Source organism: Gallinula chloropus (assembly GCF_964237585.1).
Source record: "Gallinula chloropus genome assembly, chromosome: 2".
In the NCBI taxonomy this organism is placed as follows: Eukaryota; Metazoa; Chordata; class Aves; order Gruiformes; family Rallidae; genus Gallinula; species Gallinula chloropus.
Genome location: NC_140086.1, coordinates 126,502,402 through 126,525,854, shown reverse-complemented (window position 1 = coordinate 126,525,854; position 23,453 = coordinate 126,502,402). Strand labels below are relative to the sequence as shown.

Sequence of the window (23,453 nt, the reverse complement as noted above, 5' to 3'; positions counted from 1 at the left end):
ATTTGGTATTCATGGCACTTGTCCAGATCTGTGAGCTTGCTCTTTAGATGAATGTTGTCATCTGAGAAATATAATGAGGCTGTTCGTCCTGTAGTTTTGGAAGCAGTGCAGTATAAAAAGTCTTCAGTCTGCTGAGAGCTAGAAATTTGGCTGATCTTCAGCTTACAGTGTATAAACACATTCCTCATCTTTTTTTTTTTTTTTATTTTTATTTTCCCCACTCTTCTTTCTCCTCCCTTCTTTTCCCCCCAAGGACAGATACTTTGGCTATATTTTTCATAACTGCGAGAAGTTAGAAATCCTAACGGATGCCTGTGCCGCCGCCACCTCCTCCGCCTCCACCGCCTCCACCACCTTCTGGAGGACCCCCTCCACCACCACCTCTGGTAAGGTTGACTTTTCATCTCAAATAACAAAAGCTTTGTTATAGTAGCTGTTTGGGAGCCCCCAGAATTTTAGTGTGGATATTCATAGCAAATACCTGGGACAGATGCTTGTTTTGCTGGTTTTGGGTTCTTCTGCTCATTAGAACTGTGGCCTCCAAAACAGGGTGCATGAGATGATCTGTTGGGGTGCAGGAAGAAAATAGTAGAACCTCAGGCGTACATGTGTATGATTTATAAATAAATAAGTTCATATTGGGGTGCATGCTCAAATTTCTTTTTACTGCTAGGGTTATGGGATCAAAAAGTTAGGAGATGATTGCATGAGGGTGCATATGCTAAGAATTTAACATTTGTGAATGCTTCTCCAGCCACAGGGAACTCACTTTTGTACTGGTAGCATGCAGGTGGTAAGTGTTAATTTCTTCATCCTCTTTCTTTCAGCTTCTGTTGAGACTCAGAGTGTTCAGCTGTAGGTGTTGCTCGTTCTAGCACATGCTGTCTTCCTGGGGTACAGCACAATATGCTTTTATACGTGTACAGGAACAATTACCACTTGTAGCAGATGATGACTCTGTGTGTCATGAAGTAGAACGTGTGCCCTGCCAGCGTGTCTGCAGGAAGAGGAGGATGCTCTGAGTGGAGTTTTGGGGTTTTACATTTTCATGCCCTCACACCATCAGTTACTGTACCTGTGGTAAAATATGTGTGGGTCATTCCTTGTATTCTGCCATCAGCCTGATTCTGCATTGGAATCCTTAAACTGATTTTGAAATAGAGTAATCCTGACATGGTTGTGTTCAAGACACAGAATCACTCCTGACTTTTTTTAATGTATTTTTCTGTTCCTGTATTTGCAGTGTATGTTAGTCTCTGTAGAAAAACAGTACATGCTACTTCAACTGTAGTTCAAATGAAATAGATATTTATTTAGCTTTTAAAGAACTTTATTTCTCTCTTGCATTCTCTGGCATTTCTGCCAGTTTTGTCCTGTGAAGGTCTGTGGATTCTGTTTTATAATGCTCTTAAGTTATCTCCTTCCAGGAGGAGGTTTCCTTGCATGTTTCTCTCTGCTACTTTGTAGGGAAAGGTTTTTGTAAAGCTTCCTGTGAATTGTGGGGATGAAGAAGAGGAAGACAAAGGCAGTACATGAAATCAGCAGTGCTTGGTTCCTTTTATCATTCTATTTTAACTTCAGGCACTGTGAGCTGTGTTTTCAGTCGGCAGCTCTTCTGGGTTGGAACACAACCTATAGTTAGACACTGAAATAAGTGGGATGGATTTTGTGAGTAGCTTAATGCACACAACTGCAATTAAAATCAACAGAAGCTGCAAGTGTTCTTATCCTAATAAATTTATCTTGGTAAATATCTAGAGGCATTTTTAGCCTCCTCTAACATGTGTCAATTGTAAAAGCCTTGAGAAAGCTAAGAGAACCCCCCAAGGACCAGTATGAACAAGATGGAGTGGTTTTTGTTCCCCCTCCTTTTCTGATGATTAAACCCACTGCTATGATAGGGTATTGATACAAGAAGGCTTAATGTATTTCCATATTGTAGTTAGATCATTCTATTACTAATGTGAGCTTCTGCAGATCAGACATATGGAACTCAGGGTCAGTTTTCTCTAGGTAACATGATGGAAAGTGAATGTATTTCTATGTAATACCTGATATCAAAGCCTTCCTTTTAATAAGTGTCGATGCTAAAAAGAGTACATGAGCCAACATAAAGAGTTAGTGAAATAATCTAACAGAACATATTTTTTTTCTGTAAAAACCAAAAGGATTTTTCTCTGTCAGAACTGAATGACAGAGGGCTAACTTTGAGAGGGTCTGTAGTCTGCCTGGTGAGTGCAGCAAAAGTGCAGTATGAGAGAGAATCAGCTCTCCAGTTGGTGCCAAGTTGCAGAGTAAAATCTTCTGATGGGGAAATCCATGAAAACTTGCTGCAGACCCTATTTTCTTTTTCTAGGAAGCTATTTTCTAGAACTTGGCATCTGTCTTTTACAGCTGCTAAACTGCCCAGCTGTTGTTAGAGCTGCTAAATCTACAGTTGGATGATGGAAGAAGAAAAAAATTCTAATGGGCATGTAGCTTTAAGGAAAACCTTCAAAACAGATTAAGTTTTATTTGGCCAACACCTGGAAATGTTCCAAAGTAAACAGCACTGTGATTTTTTATTATACTGATCTAATTAAACCTGGGTAATATTTACATGTTAGCAATTAAAAGTTAGATTTTAATTTTGCTATTGACAGGAAGGTGAGACACTAGCTTAATGTACTTGATTTGTGTTAAAAGAGAAATATCTGTGCATAGGTTAAGGTTCTAGAACCCTGCCACTCTGCATGATGCCATTGCATGGGTACCATAGACTTGTCCTGCTTTTTTTAATTATATGGATAATGGCCATACGTTCCTCTCACTTTGGTTATTAAGAGATTTTTGGCAGAAGTAGTCACCACGTTATCTTTTTTTCTCCTGCACATTTTCTTAGTGAATGTTATGAGCCACAGTCCCAAATGATTTTTCTGTCCTTACTTCATTGAAATCTTAAGCACTGTTGGCACTTGACTTTTTTTGTGTGTGTGGTATGTGTGTACTGTTAACTCCCTCTTTTGGCAGAAGCAAAGTTCCTTCCTCCTGTTTTCAAAGATTTCAGACTTTCATACATTCTGTAAGTACTCATAGTGAATTCTGCTCACAAAAGTTGTTGGGAGGCAGTACCAAAGTGATTTGGAGATGGCATTTAAGGCATCCTAGGAGCCACCTGTGCCCAGGAGCTGACAAGCCACTGGCTGTTAGAGCATACTTAAAAGAAAACTAAGTTGGATTTTTCAGGAGGGAATGGTAGGGTATCTGCAATAGCAGATGTAGGTGGCTGAGTCAAAATGTAAATATAGCTAATTGGATTAATTGAGCATGTCTTCAAATGCTTGCCTTCTGGGGTCATAGATAAAGATGAGAGGGATGAGTAGGCAGAATAAAACTGTGCCCCTGGCACTGGCCTACAGAATTCAAATCTTTTCTCTTTCCCTTTTCCCCTCCAACATAATAAAGGGAACTTAAAAAGGAGGTGTTAGGGCATCTGTCCTAAAGCTCTTTTACAGGCATATGTGCATCACATAGTGTGGTGTTTTCATAGGGGCTTTTTTTGAGGGGTTGGGGGTTTTTGTCATGTTTCGTTGGGTGTTTTTAAGTTTTCTACTCCTGAAAAATTTCTTCTTATCTCACCCCTTCCCCCCCCCCCCCCATTTCTTTTATCCCTTTTGCCTTTAATTTTGGCATATGTGTCATTCGGCTGGTTTTGGCTGTTGAGTTTCTAGAAGTAGATACCATCTCTAAGACTGATTAAAGTTTTTTTCTCTGCTCAGTCTCCCAAGAGAGGATCAAGAGAGAATTTTGCTCTGATAAACCATGTTCGCTTTTTACATGCAGTGGAGACTGCTCACTGCTGTGCTGCCTGTGTCTGTGCATTTGAATTCCTAATGTTATGATCAGTCATCACCTATTAAAATGCTTAATATTGAAGGAAGTGTGTGTGTGTAGCAGCCCTGCTGGGTTGTGCCTTATTCAGAGAAGATGTTTTTTTAATGATTCATATGTTTGTGGAGTTTAAGAAAATACTCCTATTCCCTTCAGGATTGTTATTATTAAAGTCTTAGCATAGAAATTAATCCCTAAAATCACAATAGATCTGATGATTAAAGTCAAGTAGCACCAGGAGTTTATTTGCCTTATTGGCATATTGAAAATTAGGGGAGCAGGAGAAGAAAGGAAGATGTTTGTTTTGGTGAGAGAAATGTGAAACTTGAAATATTGCTGGCCTGTAGATTAATCTTAATGATTACCTCACTCTTACTTAGTTTAAAAAGTCAAAAAAATAGAATTTCTGTTGTAGACAAATATATGCCAGTGTTTACCAAGGTTTTAATCCTGACCTTATTTTCTACTCCTGTAATAAAAAAATCAGAAAAGCAATTCCTCATGGCATAATTCTGTGATGAAATATAATTTACACAGAGGTAGGATTTCCAAGGTTAAGAAAAACATCAGCTGATAGTTTTCCTTGGGGAGATGATTTTTTTTTTCCCCTTCCTTCATGCAGTTGTCTGAGTGCAAACCTTGTTGAGCTGTTTCCTTGAACCTTCCCAAGAATTTCAGAGCGCTACAGTGCTTATCTGAAGTTGTGTGGGAGTTGGGTTTGCTCCTGTGACATTTAGCGCTACTGTTCTCTGGAACGAGAAGAAACAACGTACGTAAAGCAGCTTGGCTGAAGATAATGATGGGGTTTTTTTGAGTTGGACTTACCAAATGCAGTATGACAATGGGAGCACATAAGTTTGTGTATGCATAAATGCGTGTGCTGATTATTTATTGTGAAAATTAAGGTAATTTCCTAAGTTTTCGTGCAGCCCCCTAGGCCATCAAGTGCAACACTGAAAGAACAGGATCGTCCCTAGTGCCTGTTACAAAATATGTAGGAATGTGTTTATTAACATTTGATGTGAGCTGTGAGTAAGATGATATTTAATACTTTTTCATGAAGTCCCTAGGTCAGGAGATACTAAATCATGATGTTTATTGCTGCTGGGTAAAACTCAGAGAGTGAGAGAGGCTTGGTAATCTCGTTGATGATAGGCCAGCATACAGACTGTGCTAAGGGCTGGGCAAAGTGCAGCTCAAGTTTTTGAGACTGCTTTTTTTCCAGTGAAAATAAAGGAAACTGATTTCTGGTGTTTCAATAATGTATCACATCTCACACCAGTCTGCTGTCATAGAGAAATGAGGGACAATTATGGAGAAAAAATGCTGTTTCTTTTTGTGGTTTATATGACTTAATTTTCACAGAGTCACTAGGTTGGAAAAGACCTTTGAGATCATTGAGTCCAACCATACCTTGTCCTCTATTAAACCATATCCCTGAGCACCTCATATACTCGTCTTTTACAGGGTTGGTGACTCAACCGCCTCCCTGGGCAGCCTGTTCCAATGCTCAATAAACCTTTTGGTAAAGAATCTTTTCCTAATGTCTAATCTGAACCTGCCCTGGTGCAGCTTAAGGCCATTCCCCCTCGTCCTATCACCTGCCACTTGGGCAAAGAGACCAACATCCATCCCTCTGCAACCTCCTTTCAGGTAATCATAGGTGATGATAAGGTCTCCCATCAGCCTCCTCTGCTCTGGGCTAAACACCCCCAGTTCCCTCAGCTGCTTCTCATAAGGTTTGCTCTCCAGCCCCTTCACCAGCGTGGTTGCTCTTCCCTGGACACACTCCAGGACCTCAATGTCCTTCTTGTAGTGAGAGGCCCAAAACTCAACACAGCACTCAAGGTGCAGCCTCACCAATGCTGAGTACAGGGGCACAGCCACTTCCCTGGACCTGTTGGCCACACTATTTTTGATACAAGCCAAGATGCCATTGGTCATCTTGGCCACCTGGGCACACTGCTGGCTCATATCCAGTCTGCAATCAATCAACACCCCTAGGTCCTTCTGTGCCAGGCAGCTTTCTAGAGACATTCAGAAATGCAGGATTGCATAGCTGTGGCATTTCAAACTACTGCTGCTCTAACTTTTGGCTCTTGTAGTCAGCAAATTCAGAAAGGATGGCAGGAACTATGAAAAGTGGGGGAGATGCAAAGAGAACAAATGCTAGGTGTGCATTGCTCTGTGTGTTTCATCTGGACAGGCATAGGGGCATGTTCATATCTGCTAATCTTCCTGAATGTTTTATTTGAGGTATCTTAGATCACCACCTATGTACATTAGGCTTTTAAGGTATGTAGGTGGTGAGTTCTGTTTGGCAGGTTTCTTCATAACGTTGCATGTTGTACATGTTGTCTGGATGGAAATCGCAGCATGTCACAGAGGTACCAGCTGGAAATGATCAAGCCCAGGTACAGGAAGCAGTCTACCTGCAGAGAAGCAAATTGATTCATTTACCATTCTAATCACAAGGTAATATTGCCCTGATAAATCAGTACCACATCTGTAGCCTATGTGGTGGCTACATATTAAATTCCATCTGTCAGTTAATATTATACTTGTAGCCTTTTAATTAAAAGAGTACCCGGAATTATAGTGATACGTGAGTTGAACTCGTCTGTGTGGCTGGAAGGTGACATTGCAAGAAATGTTAATTCCTCACTATTCTCCTATCTTGGGCTGGCCATAATTTTGCATGGATGCTAAAAGGCATTTTAGAGTAACCAGGAGCTTCTGCATTGGTAACTGGGTAGGACAAATGGCCTTAGAGGTCTTAGAATGAGATTAAATTGTGATCCATGTGGGTTGTCACACGTTGAATATTTTTTTATCACCACTCATTATAGCCCTTGTTATTTTGGGGACCCTGCTGTGGTAGACAGAATAAAGAGAGGTAGTGGCAGCAGCTCCCATGGCAGCGTTTACAGCCTTGTGCTGTTTGACATCTTCATTGCAATGCCAGGGCTTCAGGCTCTCTTGTTTGTGTAGGATTTCTTTACTTCTGTTTTAACAATGCAGAGGAAACCTGGGGAATTTGAATCACAACAATTTAGAAATCAGAAGTTGAATTTCAAAATTCTTTTTTTAAGCCAGTCTGGGGGTATTTATGGTACATGACTTGTGATCTTTCTGGACTGCTGGGGAACGCTTAGAGTCGTTTTGATTTCATGCTACCTCCATCTTGGTGTCTTTTGTTACTGCACATTTTCTTTTAGTGAAAGAACAGCCAGAATTTATGTATAAAATGTGGGTGTCAGTAGGTGAAATACCCACAGAAAAGCTAAATGGCTCAGCAGGTATAAATCATCATATTGACTCTGTTGCATTTTTGCATTTGGGTACAGAAATTTAGCAGCCCACGCTGGAAAACTTTAAGTGCACCCTTGTCAATAAGCCCTCTGCTCCGTTTGTGGCAGGAGCAATTGAACCTTTAAGTATACAAGATTTTGCATTGTCTGGTGGAGTGTTGCTCACATAAAATAGAGAGGGGTTTATTGGGTGCCGTGGCGTTGATTGCTGGTGTTTGAAACGAGCAGGGGAATTATGGATGTAGAAGAGATTAACCCCTGCTACGCTGGTGGGGGTTTCTTTTTAATCTTTTGCTCCCTGCCATTGTGTCTGCTGGTAGGCTGCAAGCAGGGAGATGCTCGTGCAGAGCGGGCACAATCTCTGCTAACGCTGGAACGCCTCGTTGTTTGGGACTAATGCCAGGACTAGGCGGTGGCTAAACCGCAGGGGAGCAACTCTTCCCAGTACTTCCCTTGCTAGAAGCTGAGGAACGTGGCTGGCATGGACACAGCCTATCTAAGTACACACATTGCTCGGTGACCTTTTCAACCCGGCAGGTTCAGACTGCAGAACTTGGTGCGATGGAGACTGACATCACGGTTAATCATTACTGAGCTGAGCGCAGATGGAATTGTGAAATGCTGGTCCTGTCATTCTCTTGAAACAATGACTTCATCAGTTGCCAGGAAGCTGTTTGGCACGTCCCCTCATGTGTGTTCCCTCAAAATCCCCCCCCCAAAAAACCCCAAACAAAACAAAAGTTGGCTGGAGAGTGATCCCTCACATGGGAAGCCTTTGAAACAGCTTGCTAGAAGGCTGAGAGATTGCGGTGTTTGCCCAGGGTGTTTACCCAGGTAGACCAAGCGCCAGGAATTAATTAGTTTCATCCTGTACTACACAGCAGAAGCACAAGAAGTGGCTCTGATCTTGTGATTGACTGTGCAGGTGGAGCCTCACACCATGGAGAGGTTTCCCATAATTAAAAAGCTTTAAATCAGAGGTCAGGGCACTTTTGTGAATAGATGAACCCAAACCTGCATGTAGCAGATCTCTCCAGTTTCTTTATAAACCAACAGATAAAAATACTTAAAAGGAGTAATGTGCTTTGTGGTTGAGACTTTCTGGGGTTTTCCTTAAGCTGGAGGTGGGGTGTTTGTGTGTGTTTTGATTATTTTATTTGGCATTTGACAGTGCATGTGTGAATCCCCACCTGAAATGTGTTTAAAGTAAATGCAGGAAGGATGACAATGTCTTTCTCTATCGTATTTGTGTTTGTGACTTGCTGGAAACTGGGGTTATTTTATTATTTTATTAAGCTCCTGGGATTTGTTGCAGTTGTGTTTCTTGGTTTATTCCCATGGGAGGCTTTAGCTGCCCATCTGAGAATCTTTTGCAAAGGGAACGCTCTGGCCTGCTGGACAAACCGCTTCCACTGCAAATACAAAATAATGAATTCTTGGCATAATTCTAATCTGGTTAAAGGTGCATTGATCTTGGGAAAACAAGTTCTATTGGTGTTTCAGGTTTCACGTTGGGTTAAAAGTACATAGATGACTTCTGTAATCCTTTGCTCTGACAAGAAAGACTTACCAGCTAGCTTATGCTGAGATTTCTGGTCATCTTCTGTATTCTACCTTGTTCCAAAACAACCTCATTCTTTTAATAAAAAAATTATGGCATAATTCTGTTTGAATGTTCTGGCATCTTACTGAGAACGTTATTTTTTCTGTCAACTCTGTTTTTGAGAAGGACAGAGTCTTTTAAGAGTTAATTTATTTAAATGCCTCCTTGTGGAACACTTTCAGTCAGCAGCTTGTGGTTATGTGGAAGGATGTTATGGAGTAAGCTGATCACAGGTAGGTCTCCCCTGTTCTTAGTCAGCTCTTTTTCATCAGCAGTGTTCCCAGAAGTCTGTTTTAGCAGGATGCTGCTCCTTATGGCCCGTTACTTTGTGCTCTTCAAGACTGCTGTGAGCACCAACCCAGTGCCTGGCTCTCCTTCAAAGGAGCAGGAGCTTTATGGCCGGATGGGGACCCAGTCATCACTTCTCCCTCTGTGCTCTCCTACTTGAAGAGCCTTGCTGTGCCATATGGGTGGTGAGAACACTCATTATGCTTCCTCAGATGATTTACCAACCCTAAACAAGCTGTGTTTTCCTCTTGATGTTCTTAGCCATCTCTGACATGACGCACACACGGTGTTACACAGCCAGCTTCACCTTTATGATCCTCTTTCCTGAGCAGTCTGTCTGTACTAGAATTACAGTTATTGTTAATGTAGGAATAATATTGGGGGGGGGTGTTGTTGTGTTACACTTCTAGATGTTCAGGCTCTTCCTTGATGCTTTGCAGGTACTTGAATTGATTCACATGTTGTTTTCAGTCAGACTTGGAGCTGTCAAGTCACTGACTACACTGTCTGTGCAGCTCTTGCTGGTTTTCACTTGTCTGCTGTTCTACGTGCTGTTTTTAACTGTCCACTGCCATGTTTGTAGACTTCTGCATTTCTTATTTTAAATTTGGTCTCTGAATCATGTCAGAATGGATGCTGGAGAAGGCCAGGACTGGCCCAGGAACTCTTGTTTTCATGAAACATGTTCTCTGATGGAGCATTGCTTATCTTACTGCTTTCTGTTCATCTTTCTTTATCTTGCTGCAACATTTTTACCCTTCTTTAAAAGCCAAACCCAAGGTATCATATGCAGCACCGGTGAAGATCAGCCCATACCTGTGTGGATTTGGCTGAGCATGGCAGAGAAAAAATAAGAAAGCAAAAGTTTGTTAAGGGGTGTCCTAAAATTCTTCTTTTACTGAAATACACACTGCTTATGCCTCCTGCCAGTATCTGTGCTTGTTCTGATCTCTGTGTTGAATCCTTTCTTTTTGTCTAAGGCAAAAAGACATGGGGCACGGGAGAGAGGAAAGGGTGATTGATGCCAGATTCACAGAAATAAATGAAGTTGTCAGCAAAAAAGAGAATTCTCTTTCTTCCCATAATAAAATACTTCATGTCAAATAGATTGATTGATTTTAAATTCTATTGGTGTATGTCTCACCTAATAGAGATAAACTAAGTGTGTTCTGACTTCTTTTTTGGTTTAGTGATCTTTTCATCTCGTTCAGATAAATAAATACATTTTTTACACAGCTATATATGTCCAGTATTTCCTAGGTAAAGTGAGCAGGAAAAGCGATCTACTGTGATGATAGAATTCATAATGTGTTGGGAGTAATAAATACTCAATCCTGTAAGTTTTCTGAAATAAAAGAGAAGGTAGTGCCTTTGGATTGTATCTTACTTAAGGCTCCTGCCTGTTACAGAGCTGGAGTACTGGATGCTCTTTTCCATCAGCTGAAGGGTTTATTCTGAAACAGAGGTCCATGACTACCTGGCTACTGAACTGTCCAGAAGGCTGGAGCTATATTTTTGCTGCAGTTGTCATGTTTATGAAGAGCTACTCTACCCTGAATTACTCTACATATTCAGCAAAGAGCATATTTAAATAACAGAGTAAATATTGCCTGTTTATGGGACAGTTTATGCATCAAGTCACAACTTGAACTACCTGCCTGCAGTCCAGATGATTTCCCCATTTCTGTGTGCAGGGCTGCTCTTTAAAATCTGGAGGGTAATAATTAGTACTTCCCTGTATTTAGTGCTACTGTCAACTTTTTCAAATGCCTGGTGCCTTCTGCATTTACATCGTTTCAGTATCTGAGCACGTATGCCTCTTAAATATTTTAAGTATCATAGGAGCCCAGAGGGTAGGTCGATGCTCCCATCTGTCTTGCAAAGTGACTTTCCCAAGATGATCCAAGTATTGCAGCAGAATATACCTAGAAATGGAGCTCATTGCCATAGATTAGAGGCCATTTTCTTTTAAAAAGTATCTCTGTTCCTAATTTCCTTGATATATCCCAGTTTAAAGTGGCAATATTGTGATTTTTAAGGTCCAACCCTTGCATGGTCCATATGTACAATGTAAGCAGAGTTGTTCTGCGAAACAAAATGATTCACTTTCACAGAACTGAAAACCTGCAAGAAACTGTCATGAATCACTTCCTGCCTCCCCACTGCAAGGTGTTGCACGTCAGCAGGTAGCTCTCTCTCTGGGGCCTGACGACTCAAGCTTCACAAAACACACCTCTGCCAGGGAGGATCCAGCCTTGTCCTGAAACCCAAGAAATCAGTGACCTCCTGCCTTCCTTGGAGATCACCCTGGCTGCTTCCATACTTGCTGTTTGCTGGTTGGAGCTTGTCTAGCTGTGTCTTACCTTAATTCACCAAATGCTTGCCTTTGCTGGATTAACAAACCCTGAGTTCCTAACCATCATTTCCCTTGTAAAGATTTGTGTGCTGTGCAGGGAGTCCACCCCTCAGACAGACTTCAGGGCTGATGGACCAGACTGAGCTGCTGAAATATGAAATGCTTCCTCCAGCTTTTTGAACACTATGTTGGCTCTCCTGCACATCTCCAGTTTTTCAACATCCATTCAAAGATGTGGAGATCAGCACTGAACTTCTAATTCTGGTTTTGTTAACATGATTTTTTTCTCCTGGCCATGGCACTGTGCTGGGCTCCCTGGCATTGGGGGAGCATATTTTGGTTTGTTGCTTTTCAAATGGCCCTAAGTTGCAGTGATTTGGATCCCTGTATATCCCTGCTGTCCTCACTTCTTTCTCTGCCAGTCTGTTATCACCTGCATGTTTTGAGATGTTTATTTCCATCATTGATGATTTACAGTCCAGAACTTCCCTCCAAACATTGTGATTTGATGGTATTTTCCTGTTTACAGGTTCCTTGGAGAACTGTCAGGCAGCCTAAACATTGATCCTATACCTTACTGAATTTGATTTAGGACACTGAGGACAAAGGTAGTGGAGGCTGGCCAGAAGCAAAGGCAGTAGTTCTCTCATGTTCAGGCTATTTACGTTTGTGGTTTGTTCTATTCTGTTTCTGAGTATGTATTGAATGTGCCATTCTTTATGTTAGGAACAGTAGCAGAATAACCTAACGGTTACTAAGGTAATGAGAGCCCACTGTGCCCTTACCAATTCATGTAAATGAAGTATGGAATTTAATTTCACTCTGTGTTACCTGAGGCAGATCTGGTGTCTGATAAAACAAATGATCTGCACGTTCTTCTCTGGCTTCCCTTCTGATTTTCATTGAAAGATTGAGATGTTTCTCTTTTTGTAAAAAATGAAGCTGCCCTGCAGATAGCAGGGTAGAAAGTAGCCTACAAATTACATCTTTTGTCTTGCAGCTGGTTTTTCCTCTGTGACTCAGAATCTATTTGTCTCCCTGCTGAAATGCTTCTGTTGCATGTGATCAGGATTGAAGATTTGACACCCATGAGTTCCTCTCTTTGTTTCTCTCTTGATACACAACTTAGACATTTAGTATCTGTTCTTGTGCTGTGGGTTGCAGGCGTAGCATGAGTGTGAATCCCGGATTCATTTCTTAATCAGAGGAAGGAAAGCTCCTTTCCCGATGTGTATCAAAAAGCAGCATGATAAAAACATGACTTTACAAACCCAGGACACCAGTAGATGAGTGGGCGAGACAATTACCTGGGTGATGTGATTCATGATGAGAATTGTCACCCACACTGGGAGTGCAGGCAGCAAATAAGAAATCCGGAGGAGCTCTGACCGCCGTGCAACCAGGCAACGCTACACCCCAGACCATCGTGACTTTGTAATGGAAAAAGAGAATCCGTATCAAGCTACTCAGCAGCTAATCAATCACCCTAGTCCATGGGCCTGGGCATGGAAGATTGTATCTGTTACGTACTGTAGGAGGAGGAAGAAACAGCTGGGGTGTGGGATGGAGTTGTGCTTGAAGTAAGGGGATCTATCTCAAGAGACATACAGCTTGTTACCTTGCATTATGGGTCTGCAGAAGACTCCTCCTGCTTTTTTATGCTACAAATTGTGACCGAAATAACAGCTGTGTCAAAGTGATACCAAGTCATGGGTCGTTCACAAATCTAAGTTGCCACGAGTGAGGTATTACAGCCTAATAGTTATTTGGATATACTGTGTGTTCCAGTAGCCTACCTGTCCAGAGAAGGAGCTCAGGGAGATGAAGTGGACAGCTGGCGTAATGTACAGACACTTGAGCCCAGAAACAAAAACACAGCTGCTGGATCTAATTTTAAACATGGATCTTGATCAGATCCCTCCAGATCCTGGCTGTCCTGCCACAGCAAAGTCATTAGTGGGAGTAGAGAGGCATGAAATTCAAGATAACTGGTGAAAAGCTTTTGTGAGAAGGTGAATCACCCTTGTTCCAGTTATGGTGTTTCCATTTTTCACAGTGAGTATTGCCAGCTTATAGAAAATGAGAGTGGAAATGGTATCTGGCTGCTACATGGTCTAACCGGGCTTACGCAGAGAGTTTTTCTGGGGTGTCTTAACAGGCTGTGGGACGCGCTGTCCTGAAAGCTCAAGGGCAGACAGTGCTGTTTCAAGTTAGGAAACCATGTAACAAAGCTGGGTTTTTTAAAAATATTTTAAAAATAAGATCTGGTTTCGGTGCCAGTCACAAGGCTGTAATTCCGAGGTTTTGCATCAGGTGTCAGGAATGCAGCGGCATTAGCAGCGATCTGGGGGGCCATCTAGTGGGGCCCGGCAAGTCTAGCTTCCCTTTTCATTTATTTATTTGGCTTGTAGCAAGTACAAAAATAACCACAAGTAATATCGTACCGCCATAATTCTTCATTTAGGATCTACAAGTTGGATATTTTCTTAACTCAACAGCTGGCTAAGTATCTTCAAGCATCTGCTTTGCTTTCAGAAGTTGGAGATTCTTTCTTGTTTTGAAGTTTGACAGTGTTGTTATGCTTTATTATGACCATAATGCTGATCTGTCATCACCATGATGCTAAAATTAAGGGCTCTGGGAACACCTCTGCTATTCGTTCTCTTTAGGAAGTTACTCAGCCTGTGGGGAACTTGCAGTAGATGGGGGAACATGTGTTGCTCCTCCTCTGACGTGAAGATTCCCCCCGTGTTAGACTGCTCTGTTAACCACCTGACAGGTTTAGAAATAACAGCTCTAATGGTTTATGTCTCCTTCAGGAAAGAGAAAGGTCCCAGCTCTAGAGATTTGATTGATTTTATCTTTTTTGTAACAGAAAACTCAATGGAATAAGAATAACGATTAAATTTGTGGTTTATTATAAAACTAGAACCTGCAACCCGATTTAACACTTACAAACTTTGGTTAAGCTGTGAAAGTTATTAAAATGTGATTGTATTGTTCTAAAGATGGTCTACTTAAGCTGGTGTAAATCTCTGAGACAGACAATCTAAATTACTTCATGATCACATTCCAAATATATGCAGAATGCAATTGGATGCCTTTTTTCCAAAGGCAAAGTGGGTAAAAAAAAAAGGGGGGATGGTTTTTCTAAGGCAGCATATAAGATCTTTGTTGTGAGGTGTTGTAAATAGCACGGAAAGAGCCAACGAGAGAGGCAGCCAGAGGTGGACTTGTGGGGCAGACACCATAAATGGCCAAGCAAGAGGTCATGTTTCATTTAAGCATGTCCCCTAATTTTCTGTAAACAGTATTAGCACAGATAATATTAGATTTGTGTTACATTTAAACTTGCAGGTCTCTTGCCTCCTGTACAACTAACTGCTGTTCTTGTTGATTCAACTCCAAGGCTTTGAGATGACAGCTACCGAGGACGGGTTTTTTCCAAATCTTCTGCCCCATATTTGCTCATGTGTCCTTTCCAAGCCTGATTTGCTTTTGTCTTGTTGTCAACAGGCAAGTTCAGAGGTGCCAAAACTGCGAAAGGAAGACCAAAAGGCACGGAACGCGCTCCTAGCCGACATCCAGCAGGGAACTCGCCTCAGGAAAGTCACTCAAATCAATGACCGCAGCGCACCACAGATTGAAAGTAAGAGAATGCCCCTGAGTTAAGGTCCCTGGGTGAGCTCTGCTGAAGCCTCAGTTGTGGAGGCCAGACAGACAGTTTTTCAAACCAAAAGGCAGGTCTGAAGATCAGCAGAGGCCTGCATCTTCATACAGCTTTGGGGTGTGGGGAGGGGATTCTCTCTAAAATTGCATCCCGCTCTAAGATCAACAACTGCTAACACTTTAAAATAAGTCTATAACTGGATATCACCTTAACAGGCATTCCTTGTCCAAAGAAATCATTAAGTCCTTGAAAGCTTCTCAGTAAAACACTTGTTTAAATGGGAGTTGTTAGGTCTGCTAAAAGATTCATTATTTGCTAGAATAAAAGAACAAAAAATGCCAAAAAAATTTGGAAGCATAAATTTAATGTATTCTAACACAACCTCTTACTGGAGTCATCATTGGAGTGAAACCAGAAAGCACCAGAGGGTGCTGTGCTCCAAGATACGGTGCGGAGAGTAATGGCAGTTCACTGTATGAACAGTCACTTCCCTTGCTGAGCCTACCTCAGAGGGAAAAGTCTGGTCTCAGCTGTGTTTGTTGGTGCTAAGTCTTTTTGTTTGTTAACAGAACCTAAAGGAGCTAACAGAGATGGAGTTAACCCAGCCGTTAATAAAAGCAGCTCCCAGCCGCCTCTGGGAGGGTTATTTGCAGGTGGCTTTCCTGTTCTCAGACCAGCAGGACAGAGGGACGTGCCAGGTAAGGGCTTCGTTTCTATGAAAGAATAACTGGAGGGAGCTGCCATTTGGGATGAAAGCACTTTGAGGTTAGATTTAGGGACTGATTTTTATTTGGGTCTTTTTCTGAACCCTTAGTTCATCATATGACCACGGAGGGCTCAATTGGTAATGTGCTTGAAATCATCTTTCTGGGTCTCAGGCACCTTATTCCTTAAAATGTAAATAATCTGTCTCGACACTGGGTAGAGAAGAGGTTGGATAGATTGTACAGGGTTTCAGTGCAGACTTTTCACATTAGTTTAATGAAAAGTTTTAATTGTGCCTCAAATAGAGGGTTGAAACCTGAGCTCATTAACTTTAGCACAAGTGGTAAAGAAGCCGTATATCGTTCCCTCCGTTAGCAGGTATTATGTTATGTGGCAAAGGTGGCATTACAGCCCTGTGTGTTGTTACTTCAAAGATCTGTATTTAAGATGTTTTTCCTGCTGGATTTTATAAAGTGCAGCTTTGACCCAGCAAGGCAACTTATTGACCTGAAAAAGGTGGTTATTGTTGCTTCACAAAGAGAGGAGGAAGCACGTATGGGAGTCCTGCTCCTGCTTTCACCTCAAGAAGCGCCAATGAGGGTGACTTTCAGAGTCACAGCTGTGACTTCTGGCACTTTTGGGCAGCTGGTGCCTGCTCAGGCAGCACAGGGCATTGGCAGGGAAAGGCAGAACTTGGCTCTACCTGCAGGTGGGTTTGTTTTTTTCCTGGAAGGCAAGCCCAAGATGTGCAGCACTGCTTATGACTGGGCTTCCCTGCATAGCTTCAGCAGCAGGAGACACTTCGTTGTCTTTAAAACTATGACCATGCCCATCAGACTAGGTCAATATAGAATGAGATGCTTTTTTGACATCTTGCTTTGTGAAATCGTTGACATTTACTCAGGAAAAGAGATTTTGTCCAGCCAAGATATTTGATGTTGAAAGGAAACATTTGCATCTGTGCCTTCTGGAAAGCCTTTGAGGCACTGCTTTTAAGAACTTGGCTTTTGTCCATGGGATTGAGATTTGTGTGGGTTTTGTGTTTTTTAATCTTAAGCAAGTAGTTAACTTCAAGGGTGCAAGTTGATGTTAGTCCATCTACTTGTGTTCTTCAAGGCCTTTTCACCAGGAGTCTTGATTTCCTTCAATCAGAGGGTTCATCCATGTATAGGCAGGCTGTACTAGGCGGAGGGAAGGACCTCTGCAGAGAAGCACCTTCTCCTTAAACTGTTTAATTTTGCAGAAACTGGAGAACAGGAAGGGCAGCAAGGTCTCTCAGAAGGTCACCATGTAACTAACCAGAGTCCCTGGTGCCTACTGGAATTTATCACCTCCCAAGCCCCGTTAGACCAGGACCAACCTGTTGGATATGAGATGTTGTGGGAGAATTAATCACTTGGAGTAACCATGGGGTAGGGGAAGATGAAGAGCTTGTTCTTCACACTGTTTTATCTGATGAGTGTGAATGAAGTGCTGATGTTTAATAACGTGTGATACCTGTTTTTCAGCTGGAAAGCCTGGGCAGCTTCCTGGGGCCCGAGCCGCAGCTCCCAGGACCTCCACCCCACCGAGCAGCAGCACTGCAAAGGCCAACAATAACCCCTCACATGGGGCCGATGGCCCAAGGGCAGCAGTCCCACCAGAGCCTCCCAGCACCTCCCGAGCTGGAGCTGGAGCCGGTCCTGGGCGACCCAGCCTGCCTGCCCCCCCTCCACCACCTCCTTCTTCCAGCAAACCTTCCCTCACTTTCCCTCCTCCTCCCCCTCTCCCCCCTCAAGCTGAGCGCTCTCCCAAGGGGGTGTCCCCCAATGCTGCTCCTCCACCCCCACTCCCCCCTCCTCAGGCTGACAAACCCACGAAGTTAACAGCAGGCGCTGCGCATCCCCCTGCACCGCTGCCCCCAGCTCCTCCTCCCCCTCCCTTGCCCCCCATACCTCCCTGTGGGTTTCCTGGCAGGACACCTGACTTCTCTGCTGCCACTGCTTCTCCATCCGAAGGGAGGGATTATCCACCTCCCACACCACCCCCTCCACCCCCTCCTCCGCCGCATGGGCACCCCCTGCCCTCAAACAGGCTCTCCTTTCCACCCTCCCCAGCCTTTAACAGTGCCATCGGCGGTGGTGACATGCCCCCTCCACTGCCCCCCAAGTCTCCCCACTTGCTGTCCCAGTTCCATAAGCCAAGCAGTATTCAGTCGCTGCCGCTTCCTCCCACCCCCAGCCTCCCTCAGCCAGCAGCGGTGGCAGAGACCAGGAAGAAGAGACCTGGCCGAGGCGCAGGTGAGAGCAGCATTCAAAGAAGGGAGGGGGTTTCTCCCTTGGGAAAGCCAGGGGAATGGTTCTGATGGCTGGAGAGCTTGGAAGGGTGGGGATGGAGAGCACACATAGCAGGATGATGAAGTCCATCATCCGGGAGCAATGCCTGGAGGTTGCATGGCGGGTAACAAGCATGTGAAATGTCAGGCTCCTGGTGCTGGGCATGCATGCAGGATGGTTTAATCTGTGATTTGTGGAAGCAGCGTGCTCATAGGTGAAACAGTGGTTTAGGATGGCTGGATTGCTGCTTGCTTTTGCATTGGCATCAGCCTATCTCCAGCAGTGCAATGACGAGCTCAGGAGCGGTTCCCTAACAGAGCGTACGCCACCGGGTCTGCCAGATCCAACGCTGCTCAAGTACCAGGCTACCTGTGACATCCCTTTGCTGCTGCACCCATGCAGTCTGGAGCAATACTGGCAATGGCTGAGAAACATTACAGGAGGGAATAAAACAAAGGTGGGGTAGCTGCAGCCATAGATGAGCGAAGGCAAATACAGGTGCAGCCCTCTGCTCTTCAACAGAGAGCAGCCAGTGCCTCCTGTGATCAAGGTGGTAGGGCCAGAGGTTTCTATGACTACTTGGGAAGTGGGGATATTGGCTAGTGCTTCCTTGAGCAGATGGTAGAAGAATTTTTATCTGATACAATGAAGATGATAATAATAAAAAAGAGCCTGGATCTGTGTGGGTTTGAGAAATGGAGACAGCTACTTAATAAGGAACATCTGAAGAGAACGTTCTGTACCCTGTATTTTAGCAGCCACATGTCAAGAGAAAGATTACTGGTTCCCTTTGACAGCCATGGGAAAGGCCACACAAGTACAAGAGATCAGGTGCTTCCTGATGGTGATTAATGCTGCTCAGGAACTGCCTGATGAACTGTTAATTTATTGAGATGCCCGTTTCCTGTGGTGGTTCAGCTTTTGAGGTTTTCATAAAATCAGTCTGGTTACGTATGAGAAGGCTGCTAATTTGGAGGCTTTGGGCTCCCTTCCCCCTTACACAGTTCCTGTGGTAGGTCTGCCCAGGTGATGTAAACATTGACAGGTGAACTCCCCAGTGAGGTGCACAACAATGGTAATTCCCCTGCATAGCTGCCAAAGTGCTGGGAAATAGTTTTCCTCTAGAGATACTGCCTGGTGTGGTTGGGTGTTGGTTTCTTTCTTAAAGAACCTGCTCGTTCTTGTGAAAGTGGAAGGAGACTCTCCACCTCCAGACTGGGGCAAAAACAGGCTTCAGAATGTCAGACTTACCCTGGAATTAGAAATAGCAAGCCAGGCCCAGTTATGACTTAAAATTAACACTTGATGCTATAAAACCATGGCTAGGCTTGACAAAGGGCAGCTATGATAGCTGGGTTGAGTGAAGTACCTGACAATAGCTGGGTTAAGGTTTCCCCAAATACTGTGTTCCTTCTTCACTCCCTTTGCTTCTGTGCAAAGCTGACAGGTGGGTTTGTTATGTCCTGATGATGTTTACATGCTGGTGTGCTGCTTCTTTTTAAGGAACCGGTGCTGGGAAGCTGGTTGTACCTCCACAGCCACCAGCAAGGTCACCAACAACTGAACTTACGAGCAAGTCTGGAGTCTCAGCCTGGGCTGCAGCTCATGACCCCTACCCACCACATAAAAATGGAAATATGCACATCATGGGTAATACCATCTAAACGAGATCTCTTACCTTTAGCTAATAATCCTAGCACAAAAGCCCGTGTCTCTGGCCTCAAAAACTCACATGAGACTTTTTCCTGGCAGTAACAGGGTGGTACAACCAGACTCATTACAAACATTTTTGTACAACCTCACATAGAGAAAGTTAGGGCTTTTTCCCAAAGGCTTTGAATCATTCAGCAGACAAGAAAAGCACATGCCACCTGCAAAATTATTTAAGATTGCGAAAAGCTGCTGTTGTGTAGCTTACAGTGCTGTTCTTAAAACCAGTTCATGGGCACTTAGTAGCTTCCACCCTACAGAGAAAAGGCTGCTGAGAATTGTTTTTGCAGCCTGATGAATTGGCTATTCAGTCTTGCTTACAGCTACGTGGCCTGGAAGCCACCTAGGAATACCTCCCTTACCACAACATCATCCATGCAGGAAACTGAACTGCAGCCAGAAGCTCAACTTCACTTGGTAGCAGGCTGGGTTTGCAGCTAAGCCAGAACACTTGAATGGCTCATAGAATTACACATCAGGGTCCTTAATATGGAGCAAACCAGTGTCAGTTCCAGAGGAAAAGGAGTCCACATTTCCAATTGACATTACTTGTGGCAATTCTACTTTTTCTTTAAAAAAAATAATAATCTCTCTACCGGTGACTAATGTTTGTTTCCCTGAAACTTCCCAGATGACTTTGAATCTAAATTTACTTTCCATTCTGTGGAAGATTTCCCCCCACCGGATGAATTCAAGCCTTTTCAGAAAATATACCCCAGCAAGATACCTAGAGGTAAGTGTGTAAACATGAGAAGGTCTGATAGTTATCCAGGAGGATTAAAAACAGGGAATGAAAGTAAAGAACAGAATCCATCATTAATGTGAAGAACTGGGCTGCTAGCGTGGGCACAGAGAGGAATGGGATGTGTTACAGTGGTAACAGGGACCAAAGACATAATGAAAAGCACTTAATTACTTCAGAGTCTTAGTAGCTAAAAATAAAATGATGTGGCTTGCCATGCAGTCTGTGTTCTTTAGATTGTTTAATTTGCAGAGCCCTTGATGTTAAAAAAACCCCCAGGAAGCCAGATAAACAAACTTAGGCAGTTGCTGAGTTGGGTTTTTCTGTTCATCAACTTGTGAAATCACAAAACAAAAGTTGACTTGGCCCATGTCTTCTATCATGTGTTTTAATTTAAATTGTATGTATAGTGTTTTACACACCTGAATAGCAAAGGGACTTCGTGCCTGAACCTTGTCCTGAAAGTAACCAAAGGGGTTAAAAGACCCCCCTCAGGGGTCTTTTTTCCTTAACTTAGGAAGTTGGTATCAGGTCACCATTGGGAGAGCAGAAGTTCTCCCATCCAGCTTTGAAAACTGTTAGTTGAAGGTGCTGAAGGATCTCATGCCTGTGTTCCATTTCTCGTAAGCCCCAGTCTTCCCTGTCTTACTGTATCAGCTGTTTATCTCCACTCTTCCTGAGGGTTGGTTGGTTTTTTTGTTTCTGTGCCAAGGTACTTTGCCTGAGTTTTCATAGCTGCCTCAGTCAGTCCAAATTGTCTGCTGCATGATCTGATCAAACACTTTTTACTGAAGCTCTAGAGAGCATGAGCAAAGTAGACATAAATGTGTGTATATATATATCTCAGTTCAAGGATAGAAGATAAATGCAGCATCCCTGCTGAAAAACTGCATCCAAAATACATATCCAAAACATGAATCTGTCTCCTCTGATTAAACCTGCCCTATCTATTTGCAGATCCCTCCAAAAATCCTCCATTAAGAACACATGTGAGATGAGAAGAATCTTCCAATCCGAAGAGTCTCCGGATTAGTACTAAAAAAGAACATCAAGATGATGTATAAACCAGAGTGGTTCCCCATTACAGTGATAGAGATTATCTATGAACTGCAAGTGCTGCCATGTTTACATTGCTGTAAACTGGAAGAGCCATGTAAATGATACTCCTGGAACTGGCCTGCATACTACAGCAATGTCAGTATAGGCTTTTAAATTATTGTATACAGGTGGATATTTTTTAAGCAAAGTAAGATGAAATTTCAATTCTTTGTAGTGTTGACACGATTCTCATTCTTACCACGCTGACCGACGGTACCTCAGAACACTTTCTGCATTACACACCTGTAGTTCATTTCCTCTTCCAGTGTCATTTTTAAGTATTTTGGCAATCCCTCAGCTACTATTCAGACATTTTTTCAATGAACTGTCAGAAACTAACCTGCCACCTTTAGTCTCTTTGTGTATTGCTTCCCCTCTATTCTGCTTATCCTCAGATTGCAGCAGAATCCTTAAGTTCATAAACAGATGAGCCCCCAGTCCTTTTTTTATCCAGCCCGAAGAGGAAAGAGCTGGCAGGGAGCAGTGGGTGCTGTTGAGCCTGCCTGCTATTGATTGCAGATCCTGTGGGGTGATGGCTGAAGCAGCGTGGCTGGGTCTAGTCATGGACTTAAAGACAGAACTGCTTCTGGCAAAGGGGGTGCTTACCCAGCAATTAGGAGGCTTTTGGATGAGGGGTCCAACACCTACATCTGAAACAGACAACTAGAGCTACAACATGTTGTTCACCCGCAGCGGCAGCGAGGCTTCGCTGTCCAAAATATGCCACATGGAACAAGCAGTCCCCAAAGCGGTTGTTCCCTGGAATGGAGCTGGTTGGAGAAGGTGACAGCCCATCAGCAGACAAGGCTTAAGCTCCTGCTTTTAATACACAGGCTGGGGTAAGGTCTTTGGATCACAGATGTTCAGATCTGGTTGTAAGATGTCTATTCCCAACAAGAATGACCCTTGTGCATTTCACTGTATTAACAGGAGTGTTGCCAGCAGGCCAAGGGCTGTGACCCTTCTCTGCTCAGCACTGGTGGGGCCACACCTGGCATCCTGTGTCTGGTGCTGAGCTCCCCACTACCAGAGACACATGGACAGACTGGACAGAGTCCGATGACGTGTCACTAAGATCATGAAGTGACTGCAGCATTTCTCCTGTGAGGAAAGGCTGAGAGCTGGGACTGTTGAGCTTGGAGGAAGCTTAGGGGGGATGTCATCAATCTGTATAAATTACTGAAGGGAGGGTGAGAGAGGACAGAGCCAGGCTCTTCTCAGAGACACACAGTGACAGGGCCAGAGGCAACAGGCACGAAAGGCTCTTCTCAGAGACACACAGTGACAGGGCCAGAGGCAACAGGCACGAACTGAAACACAGGAGACTCCATCTGAACATTAGGAGATGCTTTTTGACCATGGGGGTGACAAAGCAGTGGCACAGGTTGCCCAGGTATGCTGTGGACTATCACTCCTTAGACATATTAAAAAGACACCTAGATGTGGTCTGGGGCAACTGGCTGTAGGTGGCCCTGCTTGAGCTGGAGCTTTAGACCAGATGTCCTCCAGTAATCCCTACCAGCCTAAACCACTCTTTGATTCCTCTTCTTACAGCTTTCCTGGGTTCCTGCATTTGAGTCACAACAACCCCGTAGAATGCTGCAGGCTTGGGCAGGAATGGCTGGAAAGCTGCCTGTTAAAAAAGGGTCTGGCTGTTAGTCAGCTGAACATGAGCCAGAAGTGTGCCCAGGTGGCCAAGAAGGCCAACAGCATCCTGGCCTGTATCAGAAATAGTCTGGCCAGCAGGACTAGGGAAGTGATGGTCCCTCTGTACTTGGCACTTAG

General features: G+C 43.6%; 1 protein-coding gene across 2 annotated transcripts; it reads left to right on the top strand.

The window, feature by feature from the left end:
* Window positions 1-308: 308 nt before the first annotated feature.
* WIPF3 (WAS/WASL interacting protein family member 3) lies at window positions 309-21,913 on the top strand (the record flags this gene model as incomplete). 2 transcript variants are annotated; one of them, XM_084260323.1, is made up of 7 exons in its annotated part: window positions 309-386; window positions 14,945-15,077; window positions 15,668-15,796; window positions 17,312-18,082; window positions 19,622-19,768; window positions 20,460-20,561; window positions 21,528-21,913. In XM_084260323.1, the coding sequence occupies 7 exons, from the start codon at window positions 309-311 to the stop codon at window positions 21,566-21,568; spliced, it is 1,401 nt and encodes a 466-aa protein (XP_084116449.1). In that variant the 3' UTR covers window positions 21,569-21,913. The 2 variants fall into 2 exon arrangements, with proteins under 2 accessions (XP_084116449.1, XP_084116450.1); XM_084260324.1 differs by lacking the exon at window positions 309-386 and adding an exon at window positions 13,367-13,483.
* Window positions 21,914-23,453: the final 1,540 nt, after the last annotated feature.